At 45.4% G+C, this 17,015-nt stretch overlaps 1 protein-coding gene across 2 annotated transcripts in view; it reads left to right on the top strand.

Annotated features, from left to right (window-relative positions):
• Nucleotides 1-12,245, top strand: part of HAUS5 (HAUS augmin like complex subunit 5) — a 246,752-nt gene extending 234,507 nt beyond the window's left edge. For both annotated transcript variants that reach the window (XM_069201157.1, XM_069201156.1), the window contains exon 20: nucleotides 10,761-12,245. In XM_069201157.1, the coding sequence (XP_069057258.1) occupies nucleotides 10,761-10,869 (109 nt within the window). In that variant the 3' untranslated portion in view covers nucleotides 10,870-12,245. The remainder of the gene's footprint in view (nucleotides 1-10,760) is intronic.
• Nucleotides 12,246-17,015: the final 4,770 nt, after the last annotated feature.

The raw sequence follows: 17,015 nt of genomic DNA, 5'->3' as shown, positions 1-17,015 counted from the left end.
CACTAGGTTTACCTGTCTGAAGAGAACCAAGCTACTACTATCCATTACGGTACGGCCGACCTCCATTTGTAAGGCGATAGTGTCCTCTAGTGTCAGGATAATGGATTGCACACGGGCGAAATTCTGACACAGCACTCTCGGGGTTTCACCTTACGTACTTGGGGCCTGATTTGTAAATTTGCGCCGCTTTTACGTCAAAAAAATGACGGTAAAGCGGCGCAGACTTTTCATAAATCAGGCCCTTGGTATTTACATAAGTGCCTGTATGAGTCCAGCCTTTGTTTACATGGAGACTGGGGGGAGGAGCTACATCACACAAGGTGGGATCCACACGCAGCATCAGGACCATGGTTCCCACCCGCACAAAGAAGCCCTCATCTCCCCATAGTCCCCTCTCTCTCATAAATGTAATCTGTTTGAAAGCGGTTGTCAAGGCTGGCTTCACTAATAACGATTCATATCTGCACAGACGAACCCTTTTAGCATCATTAGGAATAGGTTAAGAAAGACTGTTGGCGGGAAGGAGGTGGGGGGGGGGGGGCGGCTGGCGGCTGAAGCACGTAACTTCCTAACCTATATTATTTAGTTTGCATGCCGCTCTTTGACCGTTCACAAGTCATTGTTCTGTATCAGGGTTGTATCTTATAAAGTGCTATAACAAAGGATCTCTGTGACAGAAGCAGTAATCCACTCAACTGCACATACAATACAGATGTGCGATCTGCCCGGCACGCTCTCTGCAGTGGGACCATTAACCCTCTGCGCTACCTTATGGAGGACACTCCAGTCTCTTCCTGCACTGGTCGCACCGCCCTACAGCTTGCCGCCAGTGAAATGGTTGTAGAGCAGTGGACGACAGATGGACACTGATAGGTTTGAGTTTAGCGATGAACAATTTCATTTACTCCTGGATGGTGGTGTAGGTTAAAGGGATGTAAAGTAAACATATTATGGGCCACCTTCTGGACAACGTATTACATATAATATAAATGTCAAAATGTAATTTAAATACAATTAGAACATTGGAAGTTGGCAGCTCCATTGAAAGCAATGGAGTGCTGCGGGCTTTTACAGGCCGGTAAAAGCCTGCAGCGCCAACATTCCAATGTTCGCTTTGTTCACAGCAGCAGCTGTGAACAAAGCCTCACGGAGCACGAGGGGATTTTAATACCCTCGTGCTCCGTGAGCAATTTGTTTTTTTAAATAGAACATTCTGCCCTGAGTGGCAGAATGTTCTAATAGCCTTAGAACCCGCCGTAGCGGGCTCTACCGGCTATTAAAGTCCCTCTCCCTTGTTAAATGGCCTCGCCTTCGGCTCGGGCATTTAACGTGGGGAGCGGGCCTTTAATAGCCGGTAGAGCCCGCTACAGCGGGTTCTAAGGCTATATTATGTATGTCTCTCAAGCCCTGTAAACAAAAATCCAACATTAACAATTATGATCTCAACTCATATAGAGATTCAATCATTATTTAATGCTTTCACAAAATTATATGAACATATTAGGAAAATTATAAAAAGAAGCAAAGAAAACCCAAATACACCTTCATAAATATAACCATAAAAAATATCCCAAACTACAAAAATGCTGCAATCAAACAACGCACACATACATAGGCACTACCACTCACCCTCTAGTAAAAAACACCCATGTAATACAAACTATCCCGTATAACATGCATATAATTCAAAATGGTTAAACAATACAACATTCCAAAATATCAAATTGTTGGTGATCTTGAATCTATAATTAATCCACCATGGTCAATTTCGTAATATATTATCTTCAACGTATATTAGATAAGCTGTAAATTCAATCTACGCCCTATATGCCATGATGCAAAGTCTTTTTTGGATAGAGTATGCCAATGGGGTATCCGATGAAATCAGTATGGATTGGGTACACCTGTAAATTTGATCTACGCCCAATATGACATGATATAAAGTATTTTTAGATCAAATGCAATCAATATGGATTGGGTACACCAAATATCCAATGTAATCAATATGCATTGGGTACACCAAATATCAAATGTAATCAATATGGATTGGGTACGCCAACGCGAGTTTCGGTTTTAGTTCTTCCAACGGAACCACCTTCTTCAGGGCTGTCCAATTCCAAATGTTTTCCTTAAGAGCAATAACATGGGGTAACTTGGAACTACAGGCTTTTGCACTTTAAAATGATAAGGAGGAATATCTCTCTTGTGCGTAATGTATCTCTAACGTGTCTAGGAGAACTGAAACTATTAGCACTATACATCGTAGTATTGAACTGCCGGATGCCACTCTTCAGTGGTCCTCTTTCGGTGATTTCTAATGGCCATATGTGTTCCTCTATAAATAGTCACGCATATGGTGGCCCGGAAAATGGGAAGTCTGCAAGATATCCCGCTGTGCCTCCTATATCCCTTGTTAAACGGGTGAACGGTCTAAACCCAAGAGGGATGCACGAGGGGGTGGATGGCGCGGCAAACTGCCTGAAGCAGACTAGCTTTTGTTAATTTAATATTTCTTTTATCATTCTAGACCGCGAGACGTTAGGGCGACGGTGCACTTTACAGAGCACCTGTTGCATTCTTACTTTTTGTCACTGGCTTCAAAGCTAGTGTGGACATAGAAGCCAGCTGTGGCTTTAGAAACTGTTAGTTAAATGTACGATGGGCGGTGGTGGGGTTTGCGCTGGTGCTTTTTGAGGTGGCCAATGGCCCTCATGTCGCTCTGCTCCTGGGAGCAGCATGGCGTGGATGGACTTTAATAATAATAGTTGTTTTTTTATGTAGAGTTTTATAGCAGACCTCTGCAGTTTCTGCAAGGATAGCAGCTACTTTTACCCCGTTTTTGGGACTCCATTTACTGTTCCCGGAAGGATGGATGGCTGAGCTGGCCTTGCCAGGGTTTCAACTCGTGGCCTTCAGAACACCACTCCAATCAGCAGTGTGCTTGAATTGTGGATGGCGCCGAGTTAGCTGAATGCTTTGTCCGACATCTGTCATTATCGAAGGCGAGAGTATTAAGCAGGACACAAGTCCAAAAAAACAGAAGGGGGGGGGGACTAACCAAGTTAGACAGTTTGTAAGTGACATCATGCTGCATCACATTGCACGTGGCATCACAGGAAGTTTCATCACAACACATGAACTCGCAGGAAGTAGCATCACAAGAAGTCGCATCATATCTTAAGACATCACATGGTTAGCGGGTCTGTCATGATTACATTTGAGCATATTACAATGTTTAACAAATTAGATTTTGCGTCTAGTTCTGCCAAAAAAGTGATACAACTCCAACGCAAAATCTGGGCCTCAACTTAAGCATTTATTTTTTAAAACTCTGCCACATACAAATTTGCAACAAGCAGAAACATGGCAGTATATCTGATCTGCTTAATTGCTTGCAAAGTCGGCATTTGAAAATATCTTTGGGTTTAAATGACCTGTTGCAGAGGTCTTTTTGAACCTCGTAAATCTCAGGGACTAATAATGGTAAGATAACTCTGACCGGTTAATCCATTTGCTGGAGAGATCTGTGTTTTGTCTAGTACCAGTTTTGAATCAAAGTAGCAGAGAGGGTGAGTATGTCTGCTGCAAAGCACATCACGTAACATGCAAATGACAGATTAGTTTATGTAGATAGGTAAGTGAGTTACTGCTTTTAACATTGATCCTTTTGTTACTTGCAGTTTATAAATTGTAATCCTTCTGAGAAAGGACATGTGACCCCTACACCTTGTAACCCTGACTGTCTTATGTAACACATCCAGTACATTGATTTACACACACTTATTTTAACATTGTGTAATGTGTACGTGTGATGCTAGGCGCTCTGACACCCTTCATTGGATGAGTAGCGTTATAAAAGAAATAAAACAAAATAGTTGTATTTAAATTGTTATTTGTGTATTTACTGAGTCAGACCAACGCATCTGAGGACCAAAATTATACACACCAGATGACGTGCACCTATCAGCTGAAGGGATGGGCATTTTCTGGTCCAACCTGGCAGCAGGAATGGCATAACCATGCTGCAAAAAAAAAAAAGAGCAACGGGGGGGGGAGCTGCCTGGAGACAAAGCCTCTCCAGGAGCGTGGCGGTAATTAAAGGAGGTTTTTACCAAAATGGACCGTAAGCACACGTAGTAAGGCGGTGTGCAAATGAGGCCACACACCTGGGGATGTCTTACGGCAGGGAGAAAGGAGGCCAGCTAAGGGGAGTAAGCGGAACACGGCACTCACAGCCCAGACCCGCCAGGTAGGATGGCAGGGCACAGGCACACGCCAGGTAGCGAGTTGGGCCTAATCCAAAGAACTTGAGGCTACCCCCTTCGATAAACGTGGTAAAAACGAACACTATGGATTGAGCCCCCTCCAAAAAACGGAATGTGGAATTGCCTGCAAACCTAAGAGCGAAAAGAGACATGACGAACAGAGGCCAGAACCCTAAGGCCGACCAGTCACTGCTAGTCTTGCATTTCTGATTATTGAATTCATTGTAAATGTATTGATCTTGATATATGACTAAGCATGATGATTGTATTGACAGAAGTGTGATTTCAATAGCAGTGAAATCAATGCTTGCCGAATCAAAGAAATGTTATACCTCACAGGCAATTACACATTTGTCCACATCAATAAAAGTGGCCAAGTTATATCCACTGTTAAAACATTGCATGTTGCTTTATTGGTGGCATTACACCGCAGGTCAATATTGATTGCTAATACAAATTTCTGGAGTGGGACAAGTGCAGGTGTTATTGCTGGCTTGTTAAGAATGGTTTGGCCGAGATCTGAAATAGCTATGGCTAACCCTCACGAAGCAAAGCATGCTCTCTAGGACATTCACGAAGCTGAGAATGCTACTCTTCAAGGCTTTGGTTTTTTCTAAGTGCTGCTTGTCCCGCTCAGCCCTGAAGATTTCCAAGAGTGGGCTTCCTTAGTTAGTGCTATGCTATACAAATCCTTATCTTCTCCCTCATAGCTACCCTCCTTTTCCATGTCTGTCTTGTTTTTTTCTGCTTTGCTCCTCCTTCCTCATTGTTGCCACTTTGTACTCCTTAATGCTTTCCTCGGTCTCTTCTTTCAAGGCTGCTCATATTTGCTCCTCCTTTCCCAAATCTTCTCTCCTTGCCCGCCATCCCCAGTCTCTAACTTCCTATGTCTCCTCTTTCAGAATATTGCCCCACCTTCGACGTTACTGCTGTCCTTCATGTAGTCTCTATTTTTGTTGCTCTCCTATGCCATGTTTCTTTGCAGCTTTCTTTCCTTTGTCTATTATTTTTTTCTTCTTACCTTTTCTATTATTTGCTTCCCCTAATTTACTTTCCCGTCTTCATTTGCGCTTCTTTTGCTTTCTTCATTTCTAATGTTTTTTTCTTACTCTTTACCCTTGTCTTTTCTCTGAGACATTCTCCTTCCATTCAGAGTTTTCTGCTTTCCTTCTGCTCTCTGTGCCTGTCTCTTATATCTTTGACCTCTCCTTTCCATTTGCTCGCCTCCTTTCTCCATTTTCTTTATTTTGCTGTTATTTGTCTTTGACTTTGTCCTTTCTCTGAGACCTTCTCGTTTAATTCTATTTTTTCTAGTTACTTTATCTTTTTGCCTGGGCCTTTCTTGGGCCTTTCTCGAGCCTTTCTCTTGGCTTTTTTTTTTTTTCTCTTTGCCTTTGTCTGAGACTTTCTACTTTTATTCTAATTTTTTTACTTCCCTTCTGGTTTCTCAGAGCTCTTCTTGGGATCCTTCTTTTTCGGGGCTCTAATTTCTGAGGGCTTTTCTCCTTTTTCTTTGCCTTCCTTTTTCTAAGCCTGTCTCCTTTCTCTTTTTCTTAGTTTTTGCCTTTGTCTTTCTCTTAGAAGACAGATTAACATGCTGAAAGCTTCCCTTGGAATTATTTCAACAAATTACTTACCATTAGCTTTGTGTTTTGTAACTAACATTTTCTTGCATTGTATTTTACTGGTTTTAATTGTTTTAGGCCATCCATCAGGTCTTTGTCGCTCCCATGGAGCATAGCCTCTTTACTACCCCTCTAAAATGGTTCCTTGGATTCTTCCATGAGTGCTCACTTTCCAGGAACTGGTTTTTTTCCCCATTCTTTCTTTCTTTGTGAGGCTCTCCTTGAGAGTGCTTGTGTTTTCAGCTGTCTCCACTGTATGCTAGGTCATGGAACAGCTGCTGCAGCAGGATTGTAATAAATGTACTCTCTCTTTGAAAAAGTTTCCAAAATACTATGTGCCAAGCACTTCTCCTTTCCTAGGAGAATTCTTTCTGCATGACTGATTCTATTTACCTCTGGCACGGAGTCCATTGATCACTTGTGCCTGTAAAGTTCAGAAGGCAAATGAGCAATAAAGAACCCTTACAATTTTTTTTTTTTTTTAATCTTGGTACATTTGTTGTGCATTTAAACACAGAGGTGAAAATTCAGGCTATATATTCTGGCAAATTGCTGTTTATTCTTTTAAAAGGGAGGTTTGGGTTTACTATCTGATAGAGACATCTAGCCACAGATTCCTTACCTTACAATTCTCTGCTCAGGGGCCAGACTGGATCCAGAAATTTTCCCCAGCAGTACCTCTGTGCATCAGAGATGGCATTGTGCTACTCTGTAGGGACGTCATCCACCGGATGTGATGTAGATGGAGTCCACACAGCCCCCTCCCGACGAGCTGACGTCAGTTCTTTTTTTCCATGCTACGGAGTTCCTCAGGCCGTTGGCCTATCTTGACAAAAAATTATTTTGTTGAGGAAAGAGTGTGTTTTTCTACATATCCTCCTAGTTCAAACCTTGTGGGTTCTGTGACGGGGCAGATGTTGGCCACGGACCCTCATTTATATGGTGTTTCTGGGAACATCATGACCCGAAGGTTGTGGCTCCTGTCGTCTTACTCTGAAGATGTTGCAAGAATGCATTATGAAGCTCTTGACGTTGCATCTGGTGGAGGGCCTGCGTCATCTGTCTCCCTCAAGGTCCACTTCCACAATCTTACGTCGCCTTCGAGGTTGAAGGAGCACACTGCGAATTGCCGGCTATCCGTCGTTAAATCCGCCTACGTCGGATAAGTCCGGCGTTTCCGACACCCGCTTCCATTCCCTGGTTGAGGAGTCGGCGCATGAGTCTACCCTGTGGGCCTCTCTGCTTTACCTGTAGCTGGGGCGACTGACCCAGTTGCGGAATTATTACAATTCACTTCACGCCATCTTCTGGCCCTCCTCACCCTCTGGTGCGCTTCCCAGTCCTGTGGAGGTGAGAGGTGTCCTACCGGACTCCAAGCTGGCGATTTCCCCTTCGGCATCAGATAGGCCCTGTTGATCCCCACTTGGATCTGTACCGGCTCCGGTGCACAGCACTGCAGAGTTCCCACCTGCAACGTCGGAGTTTGATTAGCCGGCGGCGCCAGACGACACCGAACCGATTATGTTGTCAGACGCCAATGGTTTTGGGTTCTGCACCGGTGGTGCCACCTGGCTCAGATACCGTCCCTCCTCCTCCTTATCAATCCCTTGCCATTTTTCCTTCGGGGAGAACAGGCTTTTGGAGGTGAAGAAGAAGAGCTGGGGTTTAGCAGCCCTCTGGACCAGACTGTCCAGCCTCCTCTGAAACGTTGTTGGCTGATGGAATTGGGTGAGGCTAGTGGCCTTGAGTCCTTGCTGGCTTTGGACCTCCTTCCCCACCCTTGCAACGGAGGCATGCTCCTTCTTTGACGAGGTACTGAAAAGTGCAACTGAGGTCATAAAATTGCAACTCCACTCTGGATGTGACCACTGAGCCCTTGATATCAGTGCTTCACCAGGGTCACGCAGGAATAGAGCCTGTTCTCCCATACAGTGAGACACCCTATGATCTTTTATTAGGGGCCTGGGCTAAACACGCTTCTGGGGCCCCTGTGGTCAGATCCATGGCCCAGAGCCCCCCCCTGCAACGGAGGCATGCTTTTTTATGGTGTATTGTTCGCCTTGCTTTAATATTGAAGCAGTACCTATGCTGTTCTCATGAGGTTCTTATTTCCTAGGTGGAGCAATGGGGCAAGTGGAACTACCATTCTACATCTGCAGCTTGCATTTTTTGCAAGCTAGTCTCGCTGTACTTTTCTGTCTACATTGTCTGTTGTCTCCGACACATTTTGTCCCGCTGCCATGGTAGCGCTATTCCCCTGCTTTTCACTGCCTTTATGACTTACTTGGATGTATCCCTTTCCTGGATTCTTATGGTGTGGAGTGTATTCTTACTCCCCTACATTAGAAAGAGTATTCACTCTCTTGCTAAACTGGCTTGTTCTAGATGGTGACTTCTCAACGGATCCGTCGCATTTGCATTAAAATCTTCTACTCATTGGCCAAGCTGCACCGCCCTGAGACCTTGTATGCTCATTCTATCAGAGTTAGATCTGCAAACACTGCATTAGTATGCAGGGTTTCAGTCCTGGTTAATTACCTGGCTGCAACTTGGGTTCCCTGCACTTGTTTGCCTATCTTTACTGTCTGAACAGTCATGTCTGTTGTGATGGGTATTTTGCCCATTTGACCCTGCAGGGCTTCCTTTTCTGAAATTGGTCCGCAGACTCTTCTCCGGGGATGGTATTACTTTGGTGTGTATTCTAAGGTAAGGAATCTTAAGCTTCATGTCTCTCTCAGATGAATAAGTTACTTACCTTTGTTAACACTCTATCTGATAGAGACAGGATCTAGCCGTAGATTCCTTACTGGCCACCCATCGTCCGTGCTCTGTGGACTGATTTTCAGGACCGGGACTTCCCTTGCGGGGGAAACTGTGAAATTATTTCTCTTGACGATCCCTTTCTTGGCATTATATGCCTTCATTAGGACTTCATTTTGCTAAAACAGAGATGTTTCTGTTTTGGCACACTGTTTCCATAGGCAGTTTTTATTAATGGCTCTGTTTTGCGTGCCAAAATGCAGTCACGGAAGAAACTGGCGTCAGCGGGTCAGGGAGGGGGATTATATAGACTCCGCCAACATCACAGTCGGTGGGCGACATCGCTACGGAGTCGCATGACTCCTTCTACGATGAGCCGAGGTACTGCTGGGAAAAGAAATTCTAGATCCAGCCTGGCTCTTGGGGGAGAATTCTAAGGTAAGGAATCTGTAGCTAGATCCTGTCTCTGCATTCAGAGAACAAGTTACTTACCTTTGGTAACACCTTATCTGATAAAGTGAATCGATTGTGAAGTGGACTAAGCAACAGTCTTGCTGGTTATAGGGAGTGTGAACGTAAAAGCTTCATGATGTAAATGTTTGTAGCACACTTAAAATGTAAATACCTGTAAATGAGCTGTACACATTTGCATAAAATATTAGGAGTTAGGAAAGCACAAATGAAGAACATTGTCATTCGGAAGTATGGTGGAATCAAAAAATGTAATAGGAACAAAATAAATCAATACACTAGGTGACTCGCAAATGAAATATTTGCTGTAACCCAATTTCAACACTTAGTTTGTGTGCTGCATGGTTTTAGCAGTAAAACTATGTCTGTGCAAATCTAGTGGTCATTTCAGTGGAAAATGTGTTGTGCTGAATATATGTGCTACACTTTTGTTCTTTGTGGGACGCATGAATTTTTTTCAATCCCTACGATTTCAGTGGTGTGATACTAATGACAGCATCCCCACTAAGAAAGATTTTCCATCACCACTAGTGCAAGCCCATTATGAAATGTCATTCGTGCAGGAGTCTTTGTAAACTTTCAACCGTCCTGTTTCTGTGCGTGTCTTTAAAGGGAGCAGCGCCTGTAATTTAAATGCAATTTGCTCAGATATCTGGTGCGCACTTCTCAGCTTTTACTTCAGTATTAAGTGTTCACACACAAGTGCTGAATAAGATTAGTCTTCATCAGTGAAACATATATGCAGATTGTCTTCCGATCTGTAATTCACATCTCTTCAAAACATAATGGACGTTAATAGGAGACCCAGAAAACAGTGCATGGACACATTCAAGAATCTAAAAATACACAGTGATAAGGAACCATGTTTAATGACAATCGGAAGAACCTCCCGCAACACTTATCGTGCAAGTTTCGGCAAAGGAGGGGGGGGGGGCGATCTTTGTCAAGGAGTTTTTATAGCACTTGCTAACTTAACTGAGCCTGTTTCTCCACATGCTAAAGTTTGCAGATAAGAGACTAAAGGAATAAGGAGATTGTGATGCCTACGATTCTGTTTCATCCTTCCTTTGCACACTTGACTCTCTAAAGGCAGTGATAGCAAGCAGAGGCAAGAGAGCCTGCCCCAGGGTGAGGTAGATATACAGCGACTAAGATGCATCATATTGCAGTATTGTCAAAGTTGTGTCTCTTCTGGAGACTAGTGGCATAAATTAGAAGGCAGTCTGCAATTAATCCCTCAAAATAAATCAATGACTCGCTGCCCACACCAAGTACATCGTTTGCTCCCCCTGTGCCACCTTACATCCGACTCTAACCTGACCTACGCCCTGCCAGTATCAAGTCGACCCTCGATCACAACACAGACCATACTTTTTGACCCCAGGGAAGATGTGTGCAAGTACCAATGGCGCACAGCTTCACTAAAATCATTGGAAAAGCCAATAGGTCCCAAAGGCGACCATATTGCCTTCGCCAATTCTTATTGCATCCCTGCTCTTATTTGTAGTTCCTTGCTTGCTCGGTATGTTTTATGCTTTCGTTTTGTTTTTTGCTTCTGATTTGTTTTTTGTACTTATCTACTGTCTCTACCATGTCTGGCTTTCATTCAGTCACCTATGTTTTGTTTTTTTCTCCCCAGGTGGGTGCAGCCCGCTCAGTTTGCGCTTCCTGATGAGAGGCGCTACGGCCTTAACATGAGAGATTGGCAAGATCGATGGCTCGTTGCTGTGAAGAACACCTGGGCGTGAGGCGCTAGACCGGATGTGTGGCTAGTGTCTGCTCTTCCACTTGTTCATAGTACACTCCAAGCTGACCCTTGGGCTGCAGAGGAGCTGTATAAGTGCGGTGGACCTCGTGAGAGCGCTACAGAGGAGACTACACACCCAATAAACTAACATTCCAATATTCTATTGATTTAGGCTGATTTGGATTGTGTGTATAAATCACCCTTTAAGGGCTGCAGGGTCTGCTTTAATGGACTGCCCCGTCATAGGGGAGGGCTTTAGTCATCATGATCCGGCAAGTTACCATCTGTATTGTCCCAGTAGAGCTGGGTGGATAATGGCTCACCTTTGAAGGAGTTGTAATTACCACGCCGGCTTGTGAACTGCGGTTTCTGTGGGGTGTGTGAGGCTGGCTTTGTAGCAGATCTCACACAGAACAATGCTGTAAGCTCAGAACCGATGCTGTGACATCACAGAGGTCCTTTTAAAGCGAGACACATTTTAGCCCAGAAGCGCACTGTACCAAGTAAACGTGAACACCCCCCCCCCCCAATATTTGTTTGTAGATTATAGATATAGTTAAGTTTTATATTCTCCGTTTCCTTTTGAAGAAGAAGCAGTCGAGCCATTTATTCTCATGGGCTAAGCAAGCAGCTGATACCTTGTAGCCAGACGCCCAGGCTTGTCTTACCAGCAGCTCCGAGCCTCCTGTCCCTGCCTACGTCGCCTGTGCTCTCAATGCACTGTGATGGCAGTTTTCTTTAAATGAAAACACATTAATGTTGTTAGCTGTGTTTCAAGTTGCCCAGGCCCCACCGTCAAAGTTTATTTCATTGCCTTGAAAGAGGAGTTCATAGTATTATGTGCATTTAAAGAGACCAGAGCCTTGTAAGTGTGATGCTCAAGGCAAGACGAGTACTTGGAGCAAGGGGGTGGGGCTGGGAGGGATGCAGAGATTATAGGGGTAGGTCAGACGGAAAAGCACTTCTAATAGTGATAGGGAAACCAGGGCATGACCACAGGCGAGAGATCAGGACCTGACCAAGTGACCAGGGATGTATAGCGCTTTTACTATGCGCTACTCCCCAGCGCCCACTGTTTCTGTGCTTAACGTGCCTTAGTTTTCCCCATCCCAAAGAATACATTTCAGTTCGAAGCTTGGGCCTGATGATTTTGACCCTTTCTTATTTAAGGGCGCGTGGGCTCTGGGGCCCGAGAGACTTGGGGGTCTTAAGGTCCAGTACATTACATTCTCATGCACAGTGGCCAGGATTCCAGTGAAATGTTTCAGCTTGGCATGAGTCCGTCATGTTGCTTCCAAACACTCGAGCTGAAAATTGCAGAGATTAATGAATTATCACTTTCTTTTTTGTAAATAAATGGAAACATGAAATGGAAAATGTGATTGAATGTGTTATTTGATACACTTGCTACTTTAACTGGGTAGTTTCGACTCAATAGAATCCTTACTTACAGACTCCTAGCAGCCCTGTGCTTTAGGCTTAGGATTGCACCCACTTGCATCCTCTGTTAATGATGGAAATTCTGGTGAAATTGAGTTAGGAGCCTGAATACACAGATTGTTGCTTTCCATGCCTCTGCCGCAGCTTTGGGAGGTGGTGCAGGTCTCGGACCAGGAATGAGCCACTTGCACAGTATCAGAAGTATGGGTGCACTGACTTCACCACACAGATAAAGCACAGTGGAGTTCTGCATGCATGGGCAGGGTGCAGGGACTTGTTCCTGTTTTGAAGAGAAACAGGACATGGCACAGTATGTGCTGTGTGCAGAGAAGTGCCCCTTTGTGACACGGTCACCCCCTCTTTTTGCCTGGTAATTGATGCAATTTTGACTGAAAGTGCACTGGGTTCCTACTGTCCAGGTCACTTGTGCCAGATCTCTTTCCCTCTGCCCCTCTGTAAGTCCCTTGTAAATGGTACCCCTGGTACCCAAAGCATGGGTACCAAAGAGGGTCCCAAAGGGCTGCAGCATGCATTGTGCCACCCTCAGAGACCCATCACCTAGTGGGGGCAGGCTGCCATTGCAGACTGTGTGTCTTGGTGCAGCTGAAAGTGAAAACATGGCATGGCACACAGCCTGTGTTGTGTGTGCAATATATTTACGTCACCCCTACAGCAGGCCTTACAAACCTAAGGCAGGTTGCATGATGTATGGACATTTCTGCAAGAGCAGATATGCCCCTGCTATGTCTTTGTTGATTCTTAAGTGACCAGTGTCCAGCACATGCAATATGAGTTCCCCAGCTTCATGATGGACTCACTGAAAATAGGAATGTTTGGTGTCAAACATCTCGTATTAATAAACCCGCATGGATTCCAGTGATGGATTTATTAGTACATGCAACCAGAGAGCACCTTAGAGGTGCCCCCTCAAAAACCTACCATCTACCCTTGTGCTGGATGACAGCTAGCTAGTAGGGGTGGGTGAAGAATTCCGCTCCACCCGCGGAGTTTTCCCCACTCTGCACTCTCTGCGGAGTACCGAAAAACTCTGCAAAAAGTGATGCGGAGCGGAGGTTTTTCTCTAGCTCGCCAGCGTTAAGTTAGTGAGTGTGAGAAATCGCTAATTTGGCAAGCGCGAGTGTGTTTTCTGGCCATGAGTGCTCACAATGAGAAAGCTGGCGCTCATGTTGATTAAGTTGGCACTCGAGAGGAAAATCTACTCGAGTGGCAGAAAGAAGTTGTCGCCCTCTGGTGCTCTGTGCGATTCCGTTTGCACTGATTTTACAGCACGAGAGAAACTCCCGCACTGAAAAACAGTGTTACTTACCCAGACTTTGCCGCTCGCGGAACTCCCCATATCGTGGCAGAGTTTTTTTGGCACTTCGCAGAGTTCCGTGTAGCAGAACTCCGCCCAGGCCTACTAACTAGCCTGCCACCAACAGACAGGTTTCTGACTTCCAGGGGTGAGAGCCTTCAATCTCAGGTGGTCCGGAACAAAGCCTGCTCTTGCAGGGGTGTTCCCACACCCCTCCCAACAGGATGACCTGCAAATCTGCATTCCAGCGCGGGGGGCGTTCGTCAAAGAAACCCACCGCCGTTGGTATGCAGATCTGGCTTCCTTCAGTAGGGAGATGCCGACCTCCTCTTCCCCAGGGTCCATTTGGCACCTGGACAGGTAGGAAAATTAGTAGTCAGAGAGGTGTGTCCTTCGGGCCAGTCCCACCCCTAAGGTAAGATGCCTGATGTGGACACAGCATTTAAAAATCTGCCATCTTTTTATGGCAGAGTTAGGAACTCTGGGACAGGGTTATGCCCACTTCCAACAGGAAGTGGCCATAAAAGGGGCATAGTGACCTCCAAGGGTATGTAGTCCTTTGGCTGTACCCTATACTGCCCTAAACACGCTTAAATTCAATATTTAGGGAAGCCCCTGGCACCCGAAAATCCGAACCTGCAGACCTGAAGGACACAGCAGAGACGCAAAGGGCAAGAACTGAAGACAAGTGACTGACTCCTCGCCACCCCTGCCTGCTGACTTTGAAAATTGCAAGAAAGATTCCTTGTCCTGCAGCTGCTGAAACTTCCAAAAGCCTGGGAAGACTGCCAGCCTTCACACCAGCACAAGGAACTCCTGTGGAGTAGCTGTGCTGCTCGCCTGCATTCTTGCAGGCACCCTAGAAACACTGAAGAGGACTCTGGACCACCAAAAGCCAACGCTGGACAGCACCACTGCACCCATGCCTCCTAGCCCAAGTTGAAGTCGGCAAATGCGCCAGCGTGGTCCCCAGCCTCTCCAGAGGCAAAGTTCATATTGTGTTTCCCCACTGCAACCTTCACACTGACACCTGCAGCCATTATGCAGGCCTCCTCAACTACAACGGCAATCCGAAGGTCCACTAAACCTCTGCAAGATGCGCCAAGCCGAGGAGAAGAGGACCACGGGTGTCCCTACATCTCCGAAGCTTGCGAGAACTGAGCTTACTTGTTGGTTCAGCTGGACTGGACCCCCAGTCCACATGTGCAGCCTGTTTCTGTGGGCCCCCTCCACCGCGACCGCCACCAGTGACAGAAACCAGACAGTCCAAGAACACTCTGCACCCAGATGCCCTGACTGAGGAGAAGAGGACCACTGGTGTCCTTACATCCCCGAGAACCACAAGAACTGAACCCACTTGGTGGTTCACCCTGACTGGTTCCCCGTTGACTTAAACGGGGCACCGGACACCGAAATGCACCTGGCTGCCCCAGTGGCACCAAAGGTGACCTGCTGGTGTGGCCTAGGACTCTGCCCCATACTCACCCTAAGTCTGGTCCTGTAAGTTGCTGTGGAGTACCTGTTTGCTGTACATGTTTCCTTCGCTCCCATAGGGTAGTATTGCAGCTTCATAAATTGCACTTTTCAAACCTCTGATAATTTCTATTACAAAAGGTACTTACCTGATCGTATTGATTCTGACGCCTAAACATATATAAAGATACATACTATTTTTTGAATTAGTGTGTATCTCCTTTTTGAGTCTTATGTCTTATTTATTGACTGTGCTTATGGTAAATGTCTAACACTCCTCTCTGAGAAGCCTAAGGCTGCTCGACCACACTATACCCTAAGAGAGCACCTTGGGGTTGCTAGAGAAAGGCATGTTCACTAGTAGGGGAACCCCTGGACTCTTTACACAGTGTATCTCACTTTGATATACGATATAAAGAACCAGCTTTCTAACCAGATGTTACAGATGTGTCTTTCAGGGACAGAACAGTAGCCTGTATGTGTGGCTTCCGGTTTGCCACTTTCAGGCTGAGTTGCCTTGAAAGTGAGTTATTGGACTTTTTGCCTCTGAGTATGTACCTGGGACTGGGGGATATGAGATCTTGGTGCAAGTTGAGTCTTCTGAGCACAGGCAGCAAGTTAGTTATTGCTTAGTTGGCTAGTACTGAAAGCACACACTGTATGTACATTGCAAAGACCTGGACTGGCAGTTCACTTCTATCTTATCCTGTGAAAAGAGAAGGACCCTACTATATGTCAGATTCGAAAGATTGATTATTTGCTCTGGTAGGACTGCAGAGGGCGCATGGACCCTTCAACCCCTCATACCCATAGAACCTCCAACGTTATGTTGAATTAAGTGGTTGTGATTGGTTGGAAACAAGGGAAAGGGGTCAGGACCAAACAATAGACTAAAGTAAGAACCTAAAATAAATAAGCGAAACAGGTTGTGTAGCTTCCTGTGGAAATAGATCGCAGTCATCTTGATTGTATCAGACTACTTCCATCCCTCTTATCCTGGATGGTAACGTCTATTTCCTGCCCAATTCCAGGACCGACTACAAACTTCCATCCTCTACGATGGACGAGTACCCAAGGCTGGTTACCTCTATAGGATAATGAGATGTTTTTTTTTGTTTTTTGTTTTTAAATCCAGAAAACTGTCCTTCCAGTTTCTTTCATTCCCTAATAAAAGGTTACTCAGCCCAGAGTGAACTGCACATATCCCCATGAGTGTCACTCCATGCTGTTTACAGTTTCTTTCCTACCCTGGACGTTGACGCAACCTACAGACCCATAAACAACCAATAAAGAACATTACCCAACCTGCAGCTGTTCTCCACCTTTAAACTTACACATTGCCGGTCAACGCTTTCATAGGCTTAACATGAAGAAGACTCTACATTGTTTTTCCCACCTTCAAAAATAAGAACAGACAAAACCAGTGGAAGCACAATTGATCAGTGCTAAAGGTGGTTGAGCCAAGAAATTAACAGGGGGTGCTGAACCAGAGCTGTGCACATGCATGAGCATAGCCCTGAACATGTTTGCTATGTAAATCGTACACCAAACACCAGGTAAAATTGATAAACTCACTTCCCATTTCAAGCAAGCATTGGCAAAGCTAATGGGTCTCGCCTATGCAGGAGCTATTTGCTTTGCCAATGTGTTTAACCATGTTGTACACCAGTGCGGCTGCTGTTGAGCATGGCTAAAAGTTTGTCGTGTAGAGGAGAGTCGCATGGAGTGTTGTAGAGTTTGTAGACTGGAGTGGCAGTGTGTCATGTATTGGAGTGGCTTTGTGTGGAGTCGCGTAGAGTGCCATACACTGGAGTGGCATAGAGTAGACTAGACTGGTGTAGAGTGCATTGGCTTAGAGGGTTGCAGAGTATAGTGGCGTAGAATACAGTGGCATTTAATTCAGGGGCATACAATGCAGT

The sequence above is a fragment of the Pleurodeles waltl genome, chromosome 7, assembly GCF_031143425.1.
Source record: "Pleurodeles waltl isolate 20211129_DDA chromosome 7, aPleWal1.hap1.20221129, whole genome shotgun sequence".
Taxonomy (NCBI): Eukaryota; Metazoa; Chordata; class Amphibia; order Caudata; family Salamandridae; genus Pleurodeles; species Pleurodeles waltl.
The sequence above is the reverse complement of the archived record's forward strand: the minus strand, read 5'-3'. Positions and strand labels throughout refer to the sequence as shown.